Source organism: Ricinus communis, chromosome 9, assembly GCF_019578655.1.
Source record: "Ricinus communis isolate WT05 ecotype wild-type chromosome 9, ASM1957865v1, whole genome shotgun sequence".
Lineage (NCBI taxonomy): Eukaryota > Viridiplantae > Streptophyta > Magnoliopsida > Malpighiales > Euphorbiaceae > Ricinus > Ricinus communis.
Window position 1 is genome coordinate 19,359,067 of NC_063264.1, and position 21,660 is coordinate 19,380,726.

The window sequence follows — 21,660 nt, forward strand, 5'->3', positions numbered from 1 at the left end:
GAAACCGAACTCGGTTAAGAATTCGTCCACGGGTAGCATAATTAGACTCACCAATCCTTTATCTTTTGTTTGATTGCCAACTAGTTTAGATTTTCTTTGGGTTTGTCTTCTTGTCTTGATTATTTCGTTTACCAATCACTCTTGCATCTCCCTTAGGACTTAGCTTGTAGCTATTAGTTAGTTTATAAATTATTTATCGCTAATTTTAGGTTAATATAACAAAGAACAAAGGAGTAACTCTGGGCTTTCACTTTCCCGAGGAATACGACCTTGATACTCGCCATTAGTGCTAGACTGCATTGATAGGTACACTGCCTTAGATTATAGCTAACACGAGTAGAACCCATCAAGTCCTTTTCATCTTTCCCTTGCAATACTTGTTCACTATCGGTCTCTTGCCCGTATTTAGCCTTAGACGGAATTTACTGCCCGATTTGGGCTGCATTCTCAAACAACCCGACTCGTAGACAGCGCCTCGTGTTGCGACAGGGTCCGAGCATGACGGGGCTCTCACCCTCTCTGGCGCCCCCTTCCAAGGGACTTGGGCCTGGTCCGCCGCCGAGGACGCTTTTCCAGACTACAATTAGAATGCCGAGGGCGCCCGATTCTTAAGCTGGGCTATTCCTGGTTCGCTCGCCGTTACTAAAGGAATCTTGGTAAGTTTCTTTTCCTCTGCTTATTAATATGCTTAAACTCAACAGGTAATCCCGCCTGAGATGGGGTCGCAGTTGGAGCATTTGCCTTTTAGGGCAGCATCGGGGTCTCGAGGGTTCCCTCTAGGCAGACGAGCACGCACGGCAGTGTCAGAGAGTCTTACAATCACCGATTGTTGTGGCAATAGTCGCCAGGGACTCAATTTTGAGGCCAACTGCATGCACAAGGCGCACGGGAGGCCAGAATCAGCCCCCCTCTTGATGTAGTGAAAGGGGGTGGGGGCGACAATTGCGTGACACCCAGGCAGGAGTGCCCTCAGCCGAAAGGCTTCAGGCGCAACTTGCATTCAGAAACTCAATGATTTACGGGATTCTGCAATTCACACCAAGTATCACATTTTGTTGCATTCTTCATCGATGCGAGAGCCGAGATATCTGTTGCCGAGAGTCGTTATGGTTCTCGAAAAAGGGCGACGCATGCTCCTATCATGCATAAGAATAGGAACTAAACAAGGAGGAGCATTATCTAAAATATGGAAGCCAATAGGCATAACAGCTGATTTGCTGCTCTGTAATGCTTGATAGACACATTCCAATCTCTGTTAAAAAGTAGATTGATGCCAATAATTAAGGACGAAATTTATTGTAAGTATTGGTAGAGCTCATCACTAAACTCTACTGCTATCAGTTTCGACTAAAAGATTGCGAAAACCTTTTTCCCATGCCAACTCAAGCCCCTGAAACAAGCTCCAAAGCTCTGCCTCAGTAATTGAATTGCTATTAATAAATCCAATCATCCAGTTACCACAAGAGTCGTGCACAACACCACTTGCAAGAGCTAGCTTCGTGGTACTGCAGAAGGCCCCATCAGTATTCAGCTTCAAGAACCATTACGAGGAAAAAGGAATACCAAGAAAGTAAACTAAGAAATAACGACCTCGTTAGAGAATAGGAAACATAACCCAAGTAAAGGAATGAACTACAATGATTTTATATTCAATAAGTCATTATTCTTTAATTATTGTTGCTCTTTTGCTTTTAGTTTTAAATGAGGAGAAAATATTTTGAACTTGATAGTTTGCCCAAGTCGAGATATATATCTACCATTAAATTAGTTTATAAATATGTTCAACATAATTGGTAATTATAATCAATTTTTATATACAAGAATTATCTAATTTTAAGTATATACTATATAGTATAGTAATAAATATTAATAAATTATTTTACATATGAGAATTACATAATTTCTACTTAACTCCATCATTGGAAAAGGTAAAACTTTGTGTTATAAATCAAATAAATTATTGATTAGGATATTCATTTAGAATATATAAGTATTGTTTCAATTTTATAAATTATATTGAGTTAGTTTTAGAATAACCTAAAAAGAATAGTTAATGTTATAGGGTTATATTATAGTTGAAATAATCACATGAGAACACTAAATTATTATATTCTTAATCCTCATAGTATAATTCCAAAAATCTTAAAAGAGCCGTAGACTTAGTTTTTGAGATTCAAATTAATTTAAAAAGCAAAGTTCATTATTAAATTCTTCAATTTTCAGCCTACTTTATAAAAATTTTGTTTTAATTTATTTTATTAAATTTTTATATTTTTATGGTTTTTGAACTAAAAAATGTTTATACACTTTATAGAATTTTATTTACTATATTGAATTTTTACATTTTTATTTACTAAAATTATTAATTTTCAGAATAAAAGATTAAATAAAAATTAAATATCAAATAAAATAAACTAAAAAATTTAGGTAATTAATAACGGATTTTGCCAAAGAAGAATATCATTATATATGAAAATGGCATGCCACAAGCTAAGACCAGTGACCAGTAACAATAAGCCACATGTGAAAATCCACTACGACCGTTTTCCTCTATCCTCAAATATCCTTGCCTCTTTAGCTAAACTCCAAACAAACACCAACCAAATACACACACGTACACATCATTGCTTCACTCTTCTTTTATTTCTTTTTCCTTTTTCATTTTTATTTTCATTTTATTTCTTTTCTCTTTCCACCTTTCTCGATCTCATAATAATTATTATCCCCATTTCTAACTTCCCTACAAAATTCAATCTCTCTTTCTGATGGCTACCGTCCTTGAATCCCTTTCTATTCCACGTGCTTCTTCTGCTTTGCCCCCCAATTCTTCTCTTTCCTCTTCTGTTAATCGGAGACCCGCAGTTACGCTACCGGTGGCCAAGGGTCTCAAGGTCAGTTCCGTTACTACTGCTCGCTCCTTGGCTCGGTCTCCTCCCCGTTCTCAACTCGCTCGTCCTGGAATGATCGTTTGCGAGGCTCAGGATACTGCTGTTGAAGGTTTTGATTCGTAATCTCGTCTTCTTATTTTCGATTGGTTTAATTAGCAGTTGTTTTAGTTTTTGCTATTCGACGATGATGGCAATTGTTAAGAATCTGTACTGAGACCAAATGTTTGGTGTCATAAACATGATTAACCATTTAAGATAAATGGGACTTATAGTCTTGAAGTGTATCGCGTGATTATTTATATACCCAATTCATAGCTGAACAGGTTATTCAGGATTTTTGCTTTAGATTATATTATCAGTTAAATGCGTAGACTCTAGATTTTTGCAACTTGCAGAGTGTAATTTGAAAGCATGGTGTCTCAGTCTTGCAAAATTGTGAAGTTTTCTTGGTTTTGAAATACTAACAAATGCTATCTGAGATGCAGGGTACAGTATCCACACTGAACTAACTTAGCTTCAGTATCAATTTATTGCCTTTGGCTTGAGAAACCCGGAATTTACATGAGTTAAAAGTTATATTCTTCATGTATGAGGCTGATGCTTTGGCATACTTGCTCACCTTGTTGCCTTGCATGTTAATACTAGACTTTGTTTATGGATATAAAATAAGAAGTTAGTTGAAACACGTAATTATACTTTTTTCCTTGCCCTGTGAATTGCAGTGCTTGCTGTTACTGACCAAACATGGAAGTCATTGGTTCTCGAATCTGAATTCCCTGTCCTGGTTGAATTCTGGGCTCCATGGTGTGGTCCTTGCCGCATGATCCACCCTGTAATCGATGCTCTTGCAGGGGAATATGTTGGAAAGCTTAAGTGCTACAAGCTTAATACTGATGAAAGTCCTTCAGTTGCGACCCAATATGGTATCCGAAGCATCCCAACTGTTATGATTTTCAAGGATGGTGAGAAGAAGGATGCCATCATTGGCGCAGTCCCCAAAACTACTTTAACTGCTAGCATAGAGAAATTCTTGTAAATGTGGTAACCGAAGAGAGTGCATTTGTTGGAACTAACCTCTTCATAGAGGTGGTTTCTTCATCCTTGAGCTTCAAAAGCTTTAAGTTTAAATGCTTTGCTACCATAATAAACTCATATCTGTGTTGATATAGTTTGTTGAATTCTGCTGTATTTTCTTTTGTCTTCATTAGTATTAGCTATAATACTTGTTTACTTGAACATTCTTTTCAGAAGTTTGGTTTTCCTGTGTTTGTATTAGTTGCAAACTATTAGTTTTAACTATCTTTCCATGTAATACGATCTTGGCTGGTGAGAGAGTGTGGTAACTGGATTATTGGATTGAATTTGGTAAGAAACTTGATAGCTAGGAAAATGTTAGGGTCTGCATCTCTTTGAAGCAATTGATGACAGATTGTTGATTTCATTAGGATAATGAAAGTTCTTCTTTTCCTTTTTCCTCAAATTTTTCAAATGAGCTAGATAGCTATTCAATAAAAAATTTCAAAAATAGGGTACTTGTTCTCACTTTTGACATATGGTTAATGTGGTGATGATGAAAGTGTCTTTTTCTCAAGTTTTCAACTAAGAAAGTATTGGTTCTCTTTGAAATTTTTACTTGGCACTTGTCTTGGGTTCTGAGAACTCATTTTCCCTTCCCTCTCAATGTATATATCTACGCGGACTGCGTCAATATCTTTTGTATCCATTTGGTCTGTTTTGGTAGAGTTCCTTCTTTTTAGCAACTGTTGTTCCTGTGGATACATTCTATCCCTTTAGAAGTCATGGAAATTAAAACTATTCTTTGAACCTGTGCATGTCTTTATCTTTAACCAAGCTCCTTATACTTTAGATTTGGACAAAATGTGCTCTTGTTTTGATAGAATTGTTCTTTTCACTAGTTGTTATTCCTATACATACTCTCTCCATCTTTAAAAAACTGGAAATCAAAGCTATCCTTTAAACCTGTGCATGTGTCAAATTCACCTTCTTATTATATAATAGATTGAATGCCCTTTGTTTTAACATGTAATTATTGCAAGAGGTATTAAGTTGCTCGCATTCGAGAGGATTTGCTTATTGCTCATCGTAACTAGGGTCGAGAGGTAGACTGAAATCACAGGATCAGGTGCATTGCTAGAGCTAGAAAGTAGCAAGTTGTCATAATGTCAATGCCTTGTTTTTTTTTGCTCTTTTCATACAATAATGGTAGCATTGTTGAACTCTTTCAAGTTCATGAGGAGGTTGTATCGCATTGTAATGTGTTCATTGGATTGTTTGGTTGCCAAGTTCTCTTACAAATGTGTGTTGGTGGATTTGTGATGTTTCAAAATTGGATGCTGAATCTCTTATGAAAATGGGTTTTAGACAACTTCAGAGTATCTCTTCCATGTACTTAGTTCCTGTCTTGCAGTTTATTTAGTTTTATTTTTGGAATAAGGTGGGGGAAAGAAGAGGGTTTCTATTAGGAAGGTGTGGGGCATAGCCACATTGCTTGTCAAGAAGCTTTTTGCAGAAATAAGTTGGAGCAATGCTAATGGATGCAAGACGTATGAGCCATCAATTATGTTACAGAGTTGATGCTCGTCTTATTGTTCTCTTTCACTCCAACTTAGAATGACAAGGTGTTTTTCGTTATTAAAAAGATAAGATTCCCATCTTATCTTTACTGTCTTATTGTAATAAGGCTCCTCTATATAAAGAGAAGTCTTGAGCAGTGTAGGAGGATCCTTCTTTTCATCTATCAAGAAATAAAAAAATTTCTTATGGCTTTGTAAACTCTTCATCTCTTCCTCTCGATCCTTTGGCTATGAGTTTTTAGCTTGCATGATCTGTTCTTCTATATTCAAAAGGACTAACTCGGCTACAAGGATCCAAAAGAGTACAAAGACCTTTTATGGCAAAGCTGCCTTCACTTGGTCTTAGCTTGAGGATTTATCTTGCCTTGAGTTTACAGTATGAGAATTATTAGAATGAACAGCTTTAGGCTTCATTTGGTATCAGAGTCAATAATGTGCATCCATGCCACACAATCAAAAAAGAACTGTATCTCGATTTTTTATCAAATGAAGGTAGGCTCATTCTAATAATTCCGTCATCAAGAACTCAGGGTAAGATAAATCCTCAAGCTGGCTTTTGCCATGAAAGGTCTTTGTGCTCTTTGGTCTTGTGGCGGGTTGGTCGCTTTAGAAGAACGGATCGTCTTGTTAAAACTCGTGGCCAAAGGATCGAGAAAGATAAGTTTAAAACCATGGAAATATTTTATTTCTTGATAAATGAAAAGAAGGCTCCTCTACACTACTCAAGACTTCTTTATATGAGGAGCCTTATTACAATAAGACGATAAAATCTTATCTTTTACGCGAAGGTGGGAAGAAAGATAAGATTACACACTTTACATAAAGATAGATAAGATAGAAAATCTTATCACATGCACAAAAGGACAGAGAAAATAATACACATATTAGGACGGAAAAGATAAGACAGGAATCTTATCTTCCTACACCTTTTTCTCAATTATTTCATGAATTATGAAGGAGAGAGATTGGTGTTGTGTTGTCTTCATTGCCAGCAAAAAGGTTGGTTACCATGGACCACTATCATCGTCTAGGGGCTGAGAATCCTGCATAATGGCATCTTGTTGTTCTGTGGTCAGACTTGGATCATCTAGTGGTAATGGCAGCAAAGGTAAAGTAGCTCGTTCAGTGATGGAGTGTTCAATCCATTGATTATCAGGTCCATTGTAAGTGTAGATAAGTGGTGTAGAGACATTGGTCCTTCCTGAATCATTTCTCAATTGTAGAGTGAGTTTTAATTCCCTTATTATTGGTGGAGGAGCAAGATGTACGGGCATTTCAATTATTCTCCAATATTGACAGATGTTTTGAGTGGCATAGGTATCTTATGAGAGCTTAAAGTAAGGCCTGTGAAGAATATAGATAGCATGATATCCTGAAGCCTTGAAGTCATTGTCTGTGAACAATTTATTTTCATGAATGATTTTGAGGAGATCCTTTTTCCATTGATATAGGGTTTTGAACCAAGTGAGATATTTCCATGGATATATCCCTGCATTTGTATCAATATTGAAGAAGTATAGGAGGTCCATGACTGGCACTTCTATAGCATGATAACAAACTGTGGAAAGACACCATAGAAACCATAGTTCACTTTCAATTTATGGATGGGTAGGAGAAAGGTGATAGATTAAGCACCAAGGGTAATCTGGATAAAAGAAATCGGGTTGGATAGGTAGTGAGAAAGTCTGTTGGATGATTGCCAAATAATGGAACATCATATTTTTGGCAAAATTATTGACCTGTTTCGTTGTGAGACTTGTAGGAAGGTCTGGTGGTGAGGGAGGTTGCCGAGGCTTTTTTGAAGACGTAGAGGCCATGAAAATTATCGGAAGAGTAATTGTTGAAGTGAGGAGGACAATAGGTTGGGGTTTTGGTTGTGGCTTTGATAATCTGGATAAGAAATCTGGGATGAGGTTTTTTGTTCCTTTTATATGCTGGACTTCAAAATCATACCTGCTAAACCATGACTTTAACCTCAATAATTGTGGTTCTGGTAAGGCTTTCTGATTGGATTCAAGAATCTTTGGAAATGAGGAGTTATCCATTCGCATCAAGAAGTGTTGACCGATTAGAAAAAATTCAAACTTTTTTATCCAATATTTGACTGCCAGAATCTCTTTATATGTTGAATGGTAATGCTTCTCTGCTGGAGAAAATTGTCTTGATGCATGCCCACACAGTTTTTCCTTGTCATTGAGATTTTCAAGAAGAATTGCCCCCCATGCGTGATCTGATGCATCTGTCTGTAGGATAAGATGTCCTGTAGACAGGATGGTAAGCGGTGGAGGATTCTGAGCCAATTCTTCCAATCTCTTGACAGTTGTTGTCTGTTCTGTTCCCCAAGAGGTGGGGTTCTTTTTGAGCATTTTGGAAAGATGACATGTGTAACTGGATAGATATGGTATAGCTTCCCTGACATAGTTGAGTATCCCAAGAAATTGCTGGATTTGCTTTACAGAGAGATTCTCATTTGGAAAACTATCAAGCTCTTTTGTCAAGTGTGAACCATACGTATATTGGTCGTCCTTAAAATGCATTCCAAGGAACTCTATCTCTTGCTGGCCAATAATACTCTTCTTCTCTAAAAGCATTATTCCGTACTTCTGGATGATAGCAATGAATTGTTTCAGGAGTTGATGATATTCTTCAGCTGTGTCTGAGAATAAGAGAATATCATCAATGTAGATTAGGGAGAAATAGAGGATAGGCTCAAAGATTTCTATCATTGTTTTTTGGAACTGAGAATGGGCTGTTTTGAGCCCAAAAGGCATGACTGTCCATTGGTATTGGGCGTTTGGGATACAAAAGGCTGTTTTGTATCTTTCTGAGGGATGGATACCAATTGCCAAAATTCAGCTTTAAGATCAAATTTTGAATAGTATTGGGCCTTCTGAATATAGACTTTTAGGTTCGAGATGCGAGGAAGAGGAAACTTGTTGTCTTGCAAAAAATGATTCAGAGGCTTGTAATGGAACTAGGAATTTTTCCACAAGGGTAGTGGATATTGAAAATGTGAATGGGATTCTAGACAAAAAGGAAGGAATTTTTCCTTATATTGTAGGAATGGTAGTTCTGTGTCTGCTATGACGAACAGATTAGAAGTATCTGTATATGGACGGAATTGCCTCTTGAACTTTATTCCATTGGGAAGAATTTGAAGCTTTTGAGCTTGATGATAAACATCAAAACCTATTAAGAGGTCTTTATTTGGGAGATCTAAGCCAATAATGTGCGTCCATACCACACAATCAGGAAAGAACTATATCCCGATTTTTTATTTTGTGATCAAGGTTGTCTTAAAAGTCTGGCCATTTGCTGCTCTGAAGAACTAAATATGAGATTTCCAGTGCTCAGACGGGAGAACTTCAGGATTCATCATGCTTCTTTGAGCTCCAGTGTCAAAGAAAGCTATGACTGAGATAGGCTTTGAATACCTTGAAGGTAAGACTTGTACAGGGACACAAGATACTGGAGGTACCTTAGTAGCAAGTTGAGACAACTGGGGAACCGAAGATGGAGAGAAAGGATACTGCATCACATTTGCTAGTATGTCCTTTTCTTCTTTTGAGAAAAGACTGATCTTGAAGATTGGAATCTCATCAACATCATAATCTGAGGAGGATTCTTCTAAGGAATCAGTAGAATCTGAATGTTCTTCCTCTATACAAAAGAGACTTTCTAAAGTGAGATCGTCTTGTTCCGATAAGAGAGACTCTATATCTTCTTCAAATGAATCTGGTAGAGACATGGACATGCTAACTTGCTGGATCATTCTTGCTGCCTTTTCCGGATTTTGAGGGCAATCTTTAGCATAATGTCCCTTCTTTCGGCAGATGTAGCATCTGTCTGATTTGTTGTCTTGATTTTTTCTTTTTCCGGAAGTATCTGAACCTCTTTGTATATGGCCTTTTCTTTCTGAACTCTTTGCTTCTATTATGAGGGTATCTTTGGAAATGGTGTCTGATTTTCTTCTTGTGACTGGAGCAGACACAATTGGAGGATTTACATTTAATCTTGCGGTGGCTTTTGTTGTAGGCCTTTTGAACAATCAAATCTCATTGAGACAGTCTCCTGAATAATTCTTACTGGTCACATAATCTCTTGATAGAGGAGAGAGTAAACTGCTAGATTTCTCCAAGAGTAATTGAGGTAACTAGCTTCTTTGTTACGGCGATCATGTTATTGACTTCTAGTTGAATCTCATCTGGTAATGAGATGATGAAAGTATACTTTAACGTATCATCGCCGTCGTGCCCACCAATGACATAATACAATTTGGACATTGCAAAATATGTCTTTCCAGATCCTTGATTTTTAACGAACAACATTTTCGATTAAAATATTCCTGTTTCTATTGTCGTATAATGAGATCATAGCTTCCAAGGAACTGATTATGGAGGACTGCGGCTGCAGCTGATGGAGTGGGCAAAGTCACGAATTGGAGCCTGGTGTATTCAGGCTGTGACTGGAACCAATCCCTTAAACTACCTGTGAATCTTGTTACAAATTCAGCAATACCCTTTTTGAGTGTGGCACCATTAAAGGTCATTTGAAGATCAATACATACCAAAAATTCAGAAAGTTTATCTCTCCATTTTGATGGAGGCAGATCATCAAAAGTGAACCAAGGTCCAGTTCCAGCTGTGGATTTCGACCTTGGGTGTGAAGCTCCAATAGGAACAAAATATGGCTGTGCATCCTCTGTGCCATCTTCAGGCTCTACTACTTCTGGAGAGGGTTCAGTAGTATAGATGTTCATGAGTATTTTTGTTATATCAGCCATTTCAGAGGTATTTGAAGAAGAATCATAATCATAAGGGCTGATTAGAGATTGATCTGGCAATTTATTGCCTTTCAAGACTGGAGGATGTAAAGTTTTCTTTTGTTGGGGTGTGGAGCTTTTTGGATAGAGGTGTGAGAAAGTACCAAAAGGTAGGTAAGGAGTTTCTTCTTGCTCTAGTTGTGGAAAGAAAGGAAATGCAAAGTAATATGAGAGGGCTATTGCAGAAGATGTAGAGGCTGCCGATGTGAATGAAGGGACCATAGAAGACTGATCTTTTCTAAGGTCATGTTCAATTTGATCAATTTGCTTTTTGAGCCTCATAATTTCCTTTTCCTTTTGGGTGAAGGCTGGTGTAATCGGTTGGGGTACTCGTAGCTCTCTATCCAAGGCTTGGTATTTGGAGGTTAAGGAGGAATACAGTTGGAGTACTTTTTGAGAGAAGGTGTCCAACTTCTAATCTAACTTCTAGGAGAAATGTAAGGCCTGATCTAACTTACCATCGATCTTTTTCAGGTACGTGTTCTGGGCTAGAGCATTAGAAGTTTGCTAGTTTAGCACTTTTTCTGCTTGAGTGAGCTTCTCGATCTACCCAGAAGGAGCTACTTTTGAAGGGGTGACTTGAGATCTCATATTTTCTGATTTTTCCAAAGGAGGAAAATCATGGTCTTGAAGCATAAAACAGCTTTAGACAGGTAGGACTGTGGACACAGGAGTTTGTATGTTTGCACGATAGGATGGGAGAGAAACTTTGTAGGAAGATGGCCTATCCTTTTGTAAGATCTCTAGTGCCTCTTTGTAAATAGGTAAAGGAATCCTTATTTTTGATGCATCATCTAGGTCCGGATCATCGCGTCTGGGCTTCCTGTATGAACATGGAGAACTATAGAATACCTTTGGAATCAGTCTGGGTTTTTCAGGTTCAGGTTTCTGGAAACATGGTTCTCCTAGTTCTTCTGTACAGTTGCATCCTGGGTCACATTTCGAAGGATTAATGTCCCAAATAAAGTGGCCATTGATTTTGGCTGGATAGACATAGCGTCAGGAGGGGGGAAAACCATGTACCAGAAGGCCCTTTTCAGGTTTTGGAGATGGGATCGATTGTATCATTGATGCTTGAAAGATGGACGGAGAGGAAGATGAAGTTTCTTCAGTTTTTCTGAAGATGGTTTTTACAGTACCATCTTTTTGCTTGATAAAAAGGGGATCTGTAGCTTGGATCTGCTTATCCTGAGACTGGTAAAGTTTCTTATAGTTTGTTGCCCATTCAAGAGGGATAAGCTTCTCTAGATCTCCTTTTTCCAGTTGTTGTGGTGCCTGCACAATTGTGGGAACTTGTCCTGCATCAGCCATGATGAACAGGGCATCAGTTGAAGATTGAAGATCTAGTAGTTGTAGATTTATTGCATGGTCCTGCAGGAATTGCATTTCTAGATTTTTCTTGAGACATCCTAACAAAATTTGAAGAGATTATACCATAAAGTTATTAGTGTAATAGTTGCCATGTAAATTTCTTGTACTTCGAACTTTATGTATGTTGGAGAAAAATATCATCCATATATTTATTTGTTTGTCTCAGAATAATTATTTGTTTATGGAGTTTCTTTTAAAAAATAATTGAACACCAAATATTTATTGGCTTCTGACATAGAAATATGCTTTGGATCATACATTTTTGGAATATTATTTAATCAGGGGTATACAAGTTCCTTGCGAGACTCGGGCGTGTGATAATACATTGTTCCAATTTACTCCAATCTTAAATCACATATGTATGGAAATTGCACACACACACAGACGAGAGAGAGAGAGAGAGAGAGAGAGAGAGAGAGAGAGAGAGAGAGAGAGAGAGAGAGAGAGAGTGTGTGGCATGCATGAAGTGTATTTTTTTTTTCTTCAAGTAAGTTAGTTACAACAAAGTATATATAACAACCTTTATGTTAAGGACTAACTAGTTGCCAACTCATGTAGGCAACTACAACATCCAATTATAAGTTAGATTAAGCAACTAATCTAACTAACATCAGTAACCAACTCATCCAATATCAGAGTTAAAAACAAATTTAAGGGGCCCAAAGTTTCACTTCAATTTTACCCTTCCATCACATTATCAAACCTCCCTTAAAGCTCACGGGATCTGCATATAACTCCTTATAAGGACCTATATATCTTCTTTTTAATTCAATAAAATACTTCTTATTATATAATTCAATCGAGAATACCAAAGCATGAGTATATTGCCAACATAAGTATTAGAGCCGATGAGCTATCAAAGATTGCCTCATCTTTAAGGTTGTGGCCTTTGGCCTGCCGCCTTGGCCAATCTACCTTAATGGTGGATATACAAATATGATAATTTATATGCTCTTCTATATCTCAGTCAATCTTGAAATTTTTTGCTTATTCGGTCTACATATCGAACTGATAGCTTTCGAGATTATACAGGATTATACATGAAATATCCTGTTTTTATTCGGTCTATATATCGAACTGATAGCTTTCGAGATTATATAGGATTATACATGAAATATCCTATTTTTGCTCTCTCTTTAGCCCTATGTCTCTTATCCCTAGGAGGCCTTCCTGAGGACTGCTCCATGGTTTTTAACACAATGACCATCTCCTCAACATTAGTACCATCAACAATCTTAATCATAATCACCCTTCTTGGGGTACAACTGTTGTGAGCAAGGGCTCTTCTCTTCCAACTGCCTCTATGTCCCAATGAATGGTATGAAAGAGGATGTGAGGCCGAGAGGGTGAGGATAATGTTGGTTTGGCTAGTACTATTTTGGTGGTTGGTTTTAAGTTTAGGAGGATAGAAATGGACGACAAAGGTGGTCTTTTCAGGCTCTAACAAAATTGTGTAATTTTCATGGTTTAAAGATTGATTTAGATTGGTTGAGGTTAAGGCCTCGTTTTTAATCAGCTGGGGCAATAAAAGCACCAAAGCATTAAAAAGGCTAGTTTGGTATTAGAATTTTCCACTTTTAAAAGTTTATAGGAGCTCTAGAATGCTACTTGTAAAGAAGTCTAGGATCTGGTTATTACTTGAGGTTAACTTATCAATTTAGTGTCTAAATTATTTCATTAGATTAAAAATATGATTATTTAATTTAATTTTTACTGTTTTTTATAATTTAACTATAACTTATAATAAAAATAACAATAGAACAATATTTTTTAACTAAACATGTTTGTATGTTATTAATAATTAATCTTAATTATCTAGTGATTTAATAATATTATTGTAAATATAGGTAGTTTTTAAATGTTTTGATTTGCTTGAATTAAATTGTATTAAAAATAAAAAATTAGAGCAAAAAAGAAAAAGAAAATTAAATTTATTATTTTAACTAGACATTAAAACTAACTTGTACTTAAAATAATGTTTTACACTAATTTGATAATAAAATTAATTTTAGATAAGTTTGATACTTGATAATAAGTTAAATGATCAAATTGTAATATTAAATTATCAGTTCAGTCTTTCGACTAACACAGAAGATGGTAGTAGTTAGTTCTATTAAAATTCAAAAGGATCTTAATGTAATAAAAAAACACAGAAACTGACTCGTGTATTTGATAAAACCATGAGTAAATAATATTTAACCTTAATAATAATAATAATAATAATAATAATAATAATAATAATAATAATAATAATAATAATAATAACTTTGAAACCTAGGAAATAAAATGCTTTTATATGTTGTGATTCCCATGAGTAGTTTATATCCATTGCAAATTTATGTGGTATTATACGGATAAAGGGTCAATTTGCCTTCTAACCTCTGTCTAAGGGTCAAATACATTCAATTTAATTTTTTCAGTAAATATTTCTTTAAACTTATGTTCAAGGATCAAATACACCAAACTTAGATCTTTCAGCAAATAACTTTTTGAACTTATGTCCAAGAATCAAATACCTCCAATTAAAAATAATATTTATTTCATTAATTTACTGTTACAATATTTAATAACGCGCTATACTAGAGCGTAATTGATAAAATTTAAAATTCAGATTTAATCGACCTAAAAACAACAAATTATGGGCAATATTTGTTAAGAAAATTGAAAGTTGACTTATTTGATTCTCAAAAAGTTAAAATTTGACTTATTTAATACTTATCATATTTTTATCAATTAAATCTAAATTTTAAATTTTTTCAAATACGTTCTTGTATAATACGTTACTAGATATTGTATCAATAAATTAATGAAATAGATATTATTTTTAATTTTTGTAATTTAATTAAACCTAAAATTCTAATTTTGTTTCACTTTTAAAAAATTTAAATTGAATGTATTTGACCCTTGAACACAAGTTCATAGAAATATTTATTGAAAAATTTTAAATTAAATATATTTAACCTTTAGATATAAATTCAGGAGGCAAATTGACCATTTGTTTGTTACTATACTATGTTCATATGTTGCATGGTTAATGATTGTTTTACAATCTTGTTAGCTAACTTCCATGCCACGTATTAACATAGTATAGTACCGGACAAATGGTTAATTCGCCTTCTAAATTTATATCTAAAAGTTAAATATATTTAATTTAAAATTTTTTAATAAATACTTTCATGAACTTGTGTTCAAGGATCAAATACATCCAATTTAAATTTTTAAAAGTGAAATAAAATTATATTTTTAGGTTTAATTGAACTACAAAAATTAAAAATAATATCTATTTCATTAATTTACTGATATAATATCTAGTAATGTGTTATACAAGAGCGTATTTGAAAAAATTTAAAATTTAGATTTAATTGACAAAAATATGATAAATATTAAATAAGTCAAAGTTTAACTTTTTAAGAATCAAATAAGTCAATTTTCAAATGTGTCTATAGCCTAACTTCATTTGAACTCGATTCGCCTGCCTTGTTTCTTTTAAGCAACTTTGTAAATATTCTAGTATAGTTCCAACTCCCTATTTTTTCTTTAGCTTTTACCTAGTAGTATTTTTTTAATATATTTTAGGGCTCGAGCTGGATCTAAATTATTAGACGGACTCGTCTCTTCTGTTCACAATTGGAGTGACCGCTTTTTCTTAGCTGCCCGTAAAACTGATTTTACCAATCTTTTGAGGAGGTGGCATGTTCCTCCTCTCAAAAAACCCATCAAACTTACCTTGAACTGACATTATAAATAGGCAAACTTTAATGAACATCAGAAAGGGATCGCTTGACTTGTGTCTCCCTTAATCGAGCAATTCCTTTCTAAGATCGACACTATCGAACAAGGATCCGAGCTAGGTGTCAACTCTTCAGGTATACCTACTCGGTACTTCTTGTTCAGTACCTTTTCTTTATCTTTTTAATGTTTTATGAATCTAACAATGCTTTTCTATATTCCTTTTTGTAGTGATTGATATGAAGCAGCTGAAGAAGATTAAGCTTAATAAGGGGAAGATGTCTACCAACTCATCCTCAACTAATCTTGCTCCACGACCTGCTCCCGAGCAACATGAAGTCCTAGAAGACAGCACTACCGTGTCTGACCCTAGCCTACAGCCCCCCTCTCAAGCTAATGATTAATCACTAGTGTTGCGCTCTCCTTCCTTTTCTCGGAGCCTTGGGAAACTTCCTCAGTTGATAGTCGAGGATGACTGGATTGAGGTGGACATTGCTGCCTTAGACTAGTGCCCCAATACTCGGCCTTAGCTGGAGAAAAAGTATAGGACGAGACTAATCATTCAAACTCCTCCATTAATTAAGGAACTTATAAGGTTAATAAACTTTTGGGCCGACTTGAAGGAGCTCGAGAATGTCCATCCCTCCAAGCTTCATGCTCAACAAATATCCCTTATTCTTTAAGTAGCTTTCTTCACATTGACTTATATTTCTTCTTTTTCTCTTGAATTGATATATTAATTCTTTTTCATAGGGTGTGATGCTTGGCAATTCTCGGTAGCATTATGAGAGGCAGCTGAGCGAACAAGCTTCCCATGATCGCGTCAAGTCAGAGAATGCTGAACATATCCTTCAGAATCAATATGAAGATTTTACTGCTAAGGAGCAAAAATGGGAGAACGAGGTCCGAGCTGCCAACATTCAACATGAGAATTCTATAACTTAAATTAGCTCAATTTCAGCCAAGAAGCGAAATGTTGACCTTCATATCACTGAATTAAAGCTGGAATGTGCTTCTATCACCTCGAGACTTATTGATCAAACCTTAGTTAGTGAGAAGTTCGAGGCTGAGAAAGAAGGCTTCTATTCGAAAATGTCCTTTCTCCTTTCTAGCTATAAGGAGGCTGTCAAGGCTAAGTTCCTTGATGCTGATCTGACTTTCTTTAAAAGAATTAGATATTGAGGAGATCGACAACAAGGCTTGAGAAAGAGCTACTGAGGAAGCTGAAGGTGGCGAGCAAGCTGGAGCTGACGTTGCTAATGTAGTTTCTCCCTCAGGAGATGATCTTATTGTAGAGGACGGCTTCAACAAAGCTCGGGATATAGTTTATGAGTCTTGAGCTCCAAATTTTGTAATATTTTTATGTTTTAATGAAATTTACCTTTTCCTTATCCTGACTTGAATTTCTTTATTGCATCTTGACCAAACTATTTTGAAAAGTATACTAACTCGGTAACATTAAGGACGGGGTGACCTTTCATTTATAAATATAAATTTTTTTAAGTACAAGAACTCGGTGTTATTTAAAATATGACAAGCTTTCATACCTGAATCAGAATTTTTGCCAAGTATAAGAACTCGATCTCCATGACGTATTTCTTGTGCTATTTGCTTTGACATGAGCTTAATGCTTCTACCGATCCATGTTGGTACTGGTAACATGGTAGTAGTGAGTCATGAAGTGAGCTTGATATGCATTGATAATGTGCCAAGTGCTCTAAGATAAGCTCGGTGCACCTAGAATGACATTTTTAAAAATATGCACTGATAATTTGCTAAATGCTCTAAGATGAGCTCAGTGCGCCTAGACTGGCGTCTTTATAAGTTTGCACCGATAATGTGCTAAGCGCTCTAAGATGAGCTCAGTGTGCCTTGACTGGAGTCTTTATAAGTTTGCACCTCAAAGTGTCTCGGACTAGGCTTTTTCTTGGGTGTGTATTGGTAGTACTTTTTGAGTACTTGGACTTCTATAACCAGGTGATCTCTCTTCCTGCTATGTCAGCTATTTTGTACGCTCCTGCTTTTAGTACTTTGACTACTTTGTAAGGGCATTCCTAGTTAGGCTCTAACTTACCAACAGAATCACTTCTATTAACCAGTTAATGATCGATCATCCTAAAGAAGACTGATGGATTTCCAAGAAAGAAAATGATGATAAAGGGAAGGATCTAAGTATAATTGGCAGTTCTTTTTCTTTTGACATCGATACTCAGTAGTCTCCTATTCTTGAACATAAAGATATTACTTTAGCCGCCAACTTTGCTTTGGTATGCCCCTTTTCTCGAATATTGTTTTTCCCAAAATAGATAAAAATATGGCGCAGACTGTCAAAAAAAGATCTCCTACATATGCTTAACGTCCATGATTCTTTTGAACCCTCTACCACTGCATCCCTCTTCCCTAAGCTGGACCCATATTATACTTTTTCTTTATTAGATACAAACTTGTAAGATTTTAAAGCCCAAGATAATCCAAACTGGTCCAAAAACCCAAACTTTTTCTACAAACCTAGACTTAATAACCTAAGCCTAGCCTCTAACTTAAACTCCAAACTTAAATTGAGCTTGACCCATACCCCTCCAGCTTTTCTTGATATTGTTGAACCCAACATCATAAAGAATTATGCCCACTTGGATAAGCTAGACATCCTTTCTCTTGACCAAAAGGTAGAATTGGCTTCTGAAATCCTCTTTGGTAAGAGTGGTAACTTATCACTCTAGATCAACAACAATGGTGATCCCTCCTATGATTCCTATACCTTTTATGCTTTTTTAGAAGAAATTGTGAATGACGTCCTTAATGAATCCCCTTCTCCTTAGAACTCAACCAATCCAGAACTAATTGTGAACCCTGCCGTTATTGTTTCAAGCTCATCCTAAGATCTCAGTCATTTTACTGGCACTAAAAAATGGAAAAAATTAGCTAGAGAATATGGTAATGTCATACTTCCTAGTGATAGATCATAAATAGTTATACTTATTGTGTTTAATTCCCTTACATTTTGATTGGATAATGTGCTTAATTGTGAAAATTGTGTTTATTCTAATATAGATAGTGAAATATCAATGATTGAGTGGAATTCAGCCTAAAGACATGTTTTAAGGCATCACTTGTCAAAAACTAAGTCTTTTGGAGGAAGAGCAAATATTTGTGCAGAAGATAATTTTCAATAAGGCGTAACCACGCCTTACAATCCGTGAGCTGCTGGAATCTGCAGAAGAAAATTTTGAATTTTCAAAATAAATTCGTGGTGGACCCACTTTTATGTAATTTTCTTTATTTTGGAAGTGCTGGATAAAGAGAACTTACTTTCATATTATTTAGGATTTTAATTTATTTAAATTACCCTTTGTCTTATCCTTCCTTATAGGGATAAGATCATATAAGAAGTTTATTTCTTTTTTATAAGGATTATCTTATTAGGGTTTAGGTTTGACTTCCTATATTGTTAAAAGTCTTGCTAACGATGCTCTTCAATTTCAACAGGAAACAAGGTCAAGCATTCAGAATTTAAGCAATCAAATTACTCAATTGGCTACGTCGGTTAGTAAATTGGAGGCTCAAAATTCTGGAAAACTACCTTCACAAACAGAGATAAATCCAAAGGAGAATGTTAGTGTAATTTTTCTAAGGAGTGGAAAGGAGATTCCTTCAGGGTCGATTCCACTTAAGGAAAGTGAATCGAGCAAGGACAAGGAAGAAGAAGCTTCCTCTAAAGCATCACTTGGGATAAAATTCGATCCTACTCTATCTCTTTCATCTCACACGCCATTACCTCCTTTTCCTAGCAGATTAGCTAAGCTAAAATAAGATGAGCAAGAAAAGGAGATCTTGGATACATTTAGGAAGGTGGAGAAAAATATCTCATTATTGGATGCTATCAAGCAAATTTCTAAATATGCAAAGTTCTTGAAGGAATTATGCACAAACAAAAGAAGGATGAAGGAAAAGGAGAAAGTGGTGGTAAGTAAGAATGTGTCGGCTATCTTGCAAAAGAATATTGCCAGAAAAATGCAAGGATCCATGTATGTTTTCATTACCTTGTGTTATTGGTAATATGAAAATTGAGTGTGTCATGTTAGATTTAGGAGCTTCCATTAATATCATGTCATTTTCTATTTATCAAGAGTTGAAATTAAATAACTTGCAAAAGACTGGTGTAGTGATTCAATTAGCTGATCATTCTTATATTCATCCCCTTGGAGTTGTTGAAGATGTTTTGGTGCAGGTTAATGAGCTCATATTTCCTGTTGACTTTTACATTTTGGAAATAGATGGTAATTCCTCATCAAAATCAGCTTCGATTTTATTAGAATGACCATTCATGAAAACTGCTAAGACAAAGATTAATGTAGATGGGAGTACTTTCTCCGTAGAGTTTGACAGAGAGATTGTTAAATTTAATATTTTCAATGCAATGAAATATCCTAATAATGTACATTCTCTTTGCCATATTGATATAATTGATCCAATTGTGCAGGAAGTATTTGCAAAAGAAAGTGTTGGTGATGAGCAAGAATTAGATGTACAATCTATTTTAGAAGGAATTGATTATGAGATTGATAAAAAAGTATTATTATATAATTCTTGATTGAAGCTTATGTCTGATAAGTTTTGTTCTCGATGGATCTGTCCATTTGTTGTTATTAATGTGTTTTCTTATGGTGCAGTGGAAATTAAAAGTTTAGATTCAGATAAAATTTTCAAAGTGAATGGTCATAAATTGAAGATCTTCCATAAGGGTGAAATTGCTCCATGTCTCATTAGTTTTCCTTTGGATCACCCTATTTATTTGGATGACTCAGATGTTTCATCATTCTATCGAGCATAACGATGTTAAACAATTGCGCTATTGGGAGGCAACCCAAATACTTTCTTTATTTTTATTTATACTTTTTATTTTCTTTCACCTAGTTTATTTTATTTTTAGTTTTTAGTTTTTAGTTTTTTTTTTTAATGAAGAAGTTCAATTTTTTTGGCAGGAGACTAATTTCGATAAGGTGTGACCACACCTTTTTACAGCTCTCCCAGAAGCATTAACTGAATTTGTTCCAGAAGCTCGTTTCTTATAAGGCGTAACCACGCCTTATCTCAAAACATCTTCTGCTTTGTTTTGACTTTTCTACTTTATTTTTCAGAAGCTCATTTCTTATAAGGCGTGACCACGCCTTATCTCAAAACATCTTCTGCTTTGTTTTGACCTATCTACTTAATTTTATAGAAGCTCGTTTCTTATAAGGCATGACCACGCCTTATCTCAAAACATCTCCTGCTTTGTTTTGACTTATTTACTTAATTTTACAGAAGCTCTTTCTTATAAGGCATGACCATGCCTTATCTCAAAACATCTTCTGCTTTGTTTTGACTTTTTTACTTAATTTTACAGAAGCTCGTTTCTTATAAAGTGTGACCATGTCTTATTTCAAAACATCTTCTGATTTATTTTGACTTCTTTACTTTTTTTTAATATTATTTATTTTTTTCTAAAGAAAGGAGAACAAAGAGAAAAGAAGAGGGGAAGTTTTATTTTGCAACAGCCACCAACTTTTTTTCTTTTGCAACAGCCACAGCCAATATTCACTTCCTCTTCCCTCCACCCAAACACCTATCACTCACCATCCACGGTGCGCCTTAAGACTACCGCCCGAAAAAGGACCTCAACACGTCGGCGCAGTAAAGGAACACTTTCGAATCCCTGGCGACGCGACAGTTCGCCAAGAATAGAAAACGACAGCAGCCCTACACGATGACAGCTCACAAATCAGGGGAGTTTCACATTTCTTTTCATTTCTTTTGTGAGCTATTTTCTTTTTGATACATTGAGGACAATGTGTAGTTTAGGTGTGGGGGAGGAATATGATAATTACATGATTTCCTTTTCTTTTTGAAAATATATTTTTATGCTTAGAATTAGGTATGCTTTAATTCATATGTGCTAATTTATCTTTTGCAACCTTGAGTTTCGTTTTGATATCCTAGAATACCATGTAAGTTAGAGATATATTTTTGGTTTGAGTGTTAATGCATGAAAGGGATAAGCATGATTAGTGTTCTTTAAAATTATCTGATGGTATCTCATTGGTTTATTGATTGAAAAATGTACAAGACTTGATACAAATTTGAACATTCAAGTGAGCTTTTAAGCCTAAGAGCAGTTCATTATATTTTGCTCTAATTGTTTTTGTTGAGTGTTATCAAACTTAGTATGTTTATTCTAGAACTTGCTTGTAAATGCATGTTGAGACCACATCTTTGG

At 35.4% G+C, this 21,660-nt stretch overlaps 1 protein-coding gene and 1 non-coding gene across 2 annotated transcripts; one reads left to right on the forward strand and one right to left on the reverse strand.

Annotated features, from left to right (window-relative positions):
- Window positions 1-947: 947 nt before the first annotated feature.
- LOC112535022 lies at window positions 948-1,103 on the reverse strand. Its single transcript, XR_003079228.2, has one exon. It is a non-coding gene; the product is annotated as a 5.8S ribosomal RNA (ribosomal RNA).
- A 1,561-nt stretch (window positions 1,104-2,664) lies between these two features.
- On the forward strand, window positions 2,665-4,138 carry LOC8270398 (thioredoxin 1). Its single transcript, XM_002520184.4, has 2 exons — window positions 2,665-2,997; window positions 3,611-4,138. Exons 1-2 carry the CDS (start codon window positions 2,766-2,768, stop codon window positions 3,922-3,924), a joined length of 546 nt encoding a protein of 181 aa, XP_002520230.2. The 5' UTR covers window positions 2,665-2,765; the 3' UTR covers window positions 3,925-4,138.
- The last annotated feature ends 17,522 nt before the right edge of the window (window positions 4,139-21,660 follow it).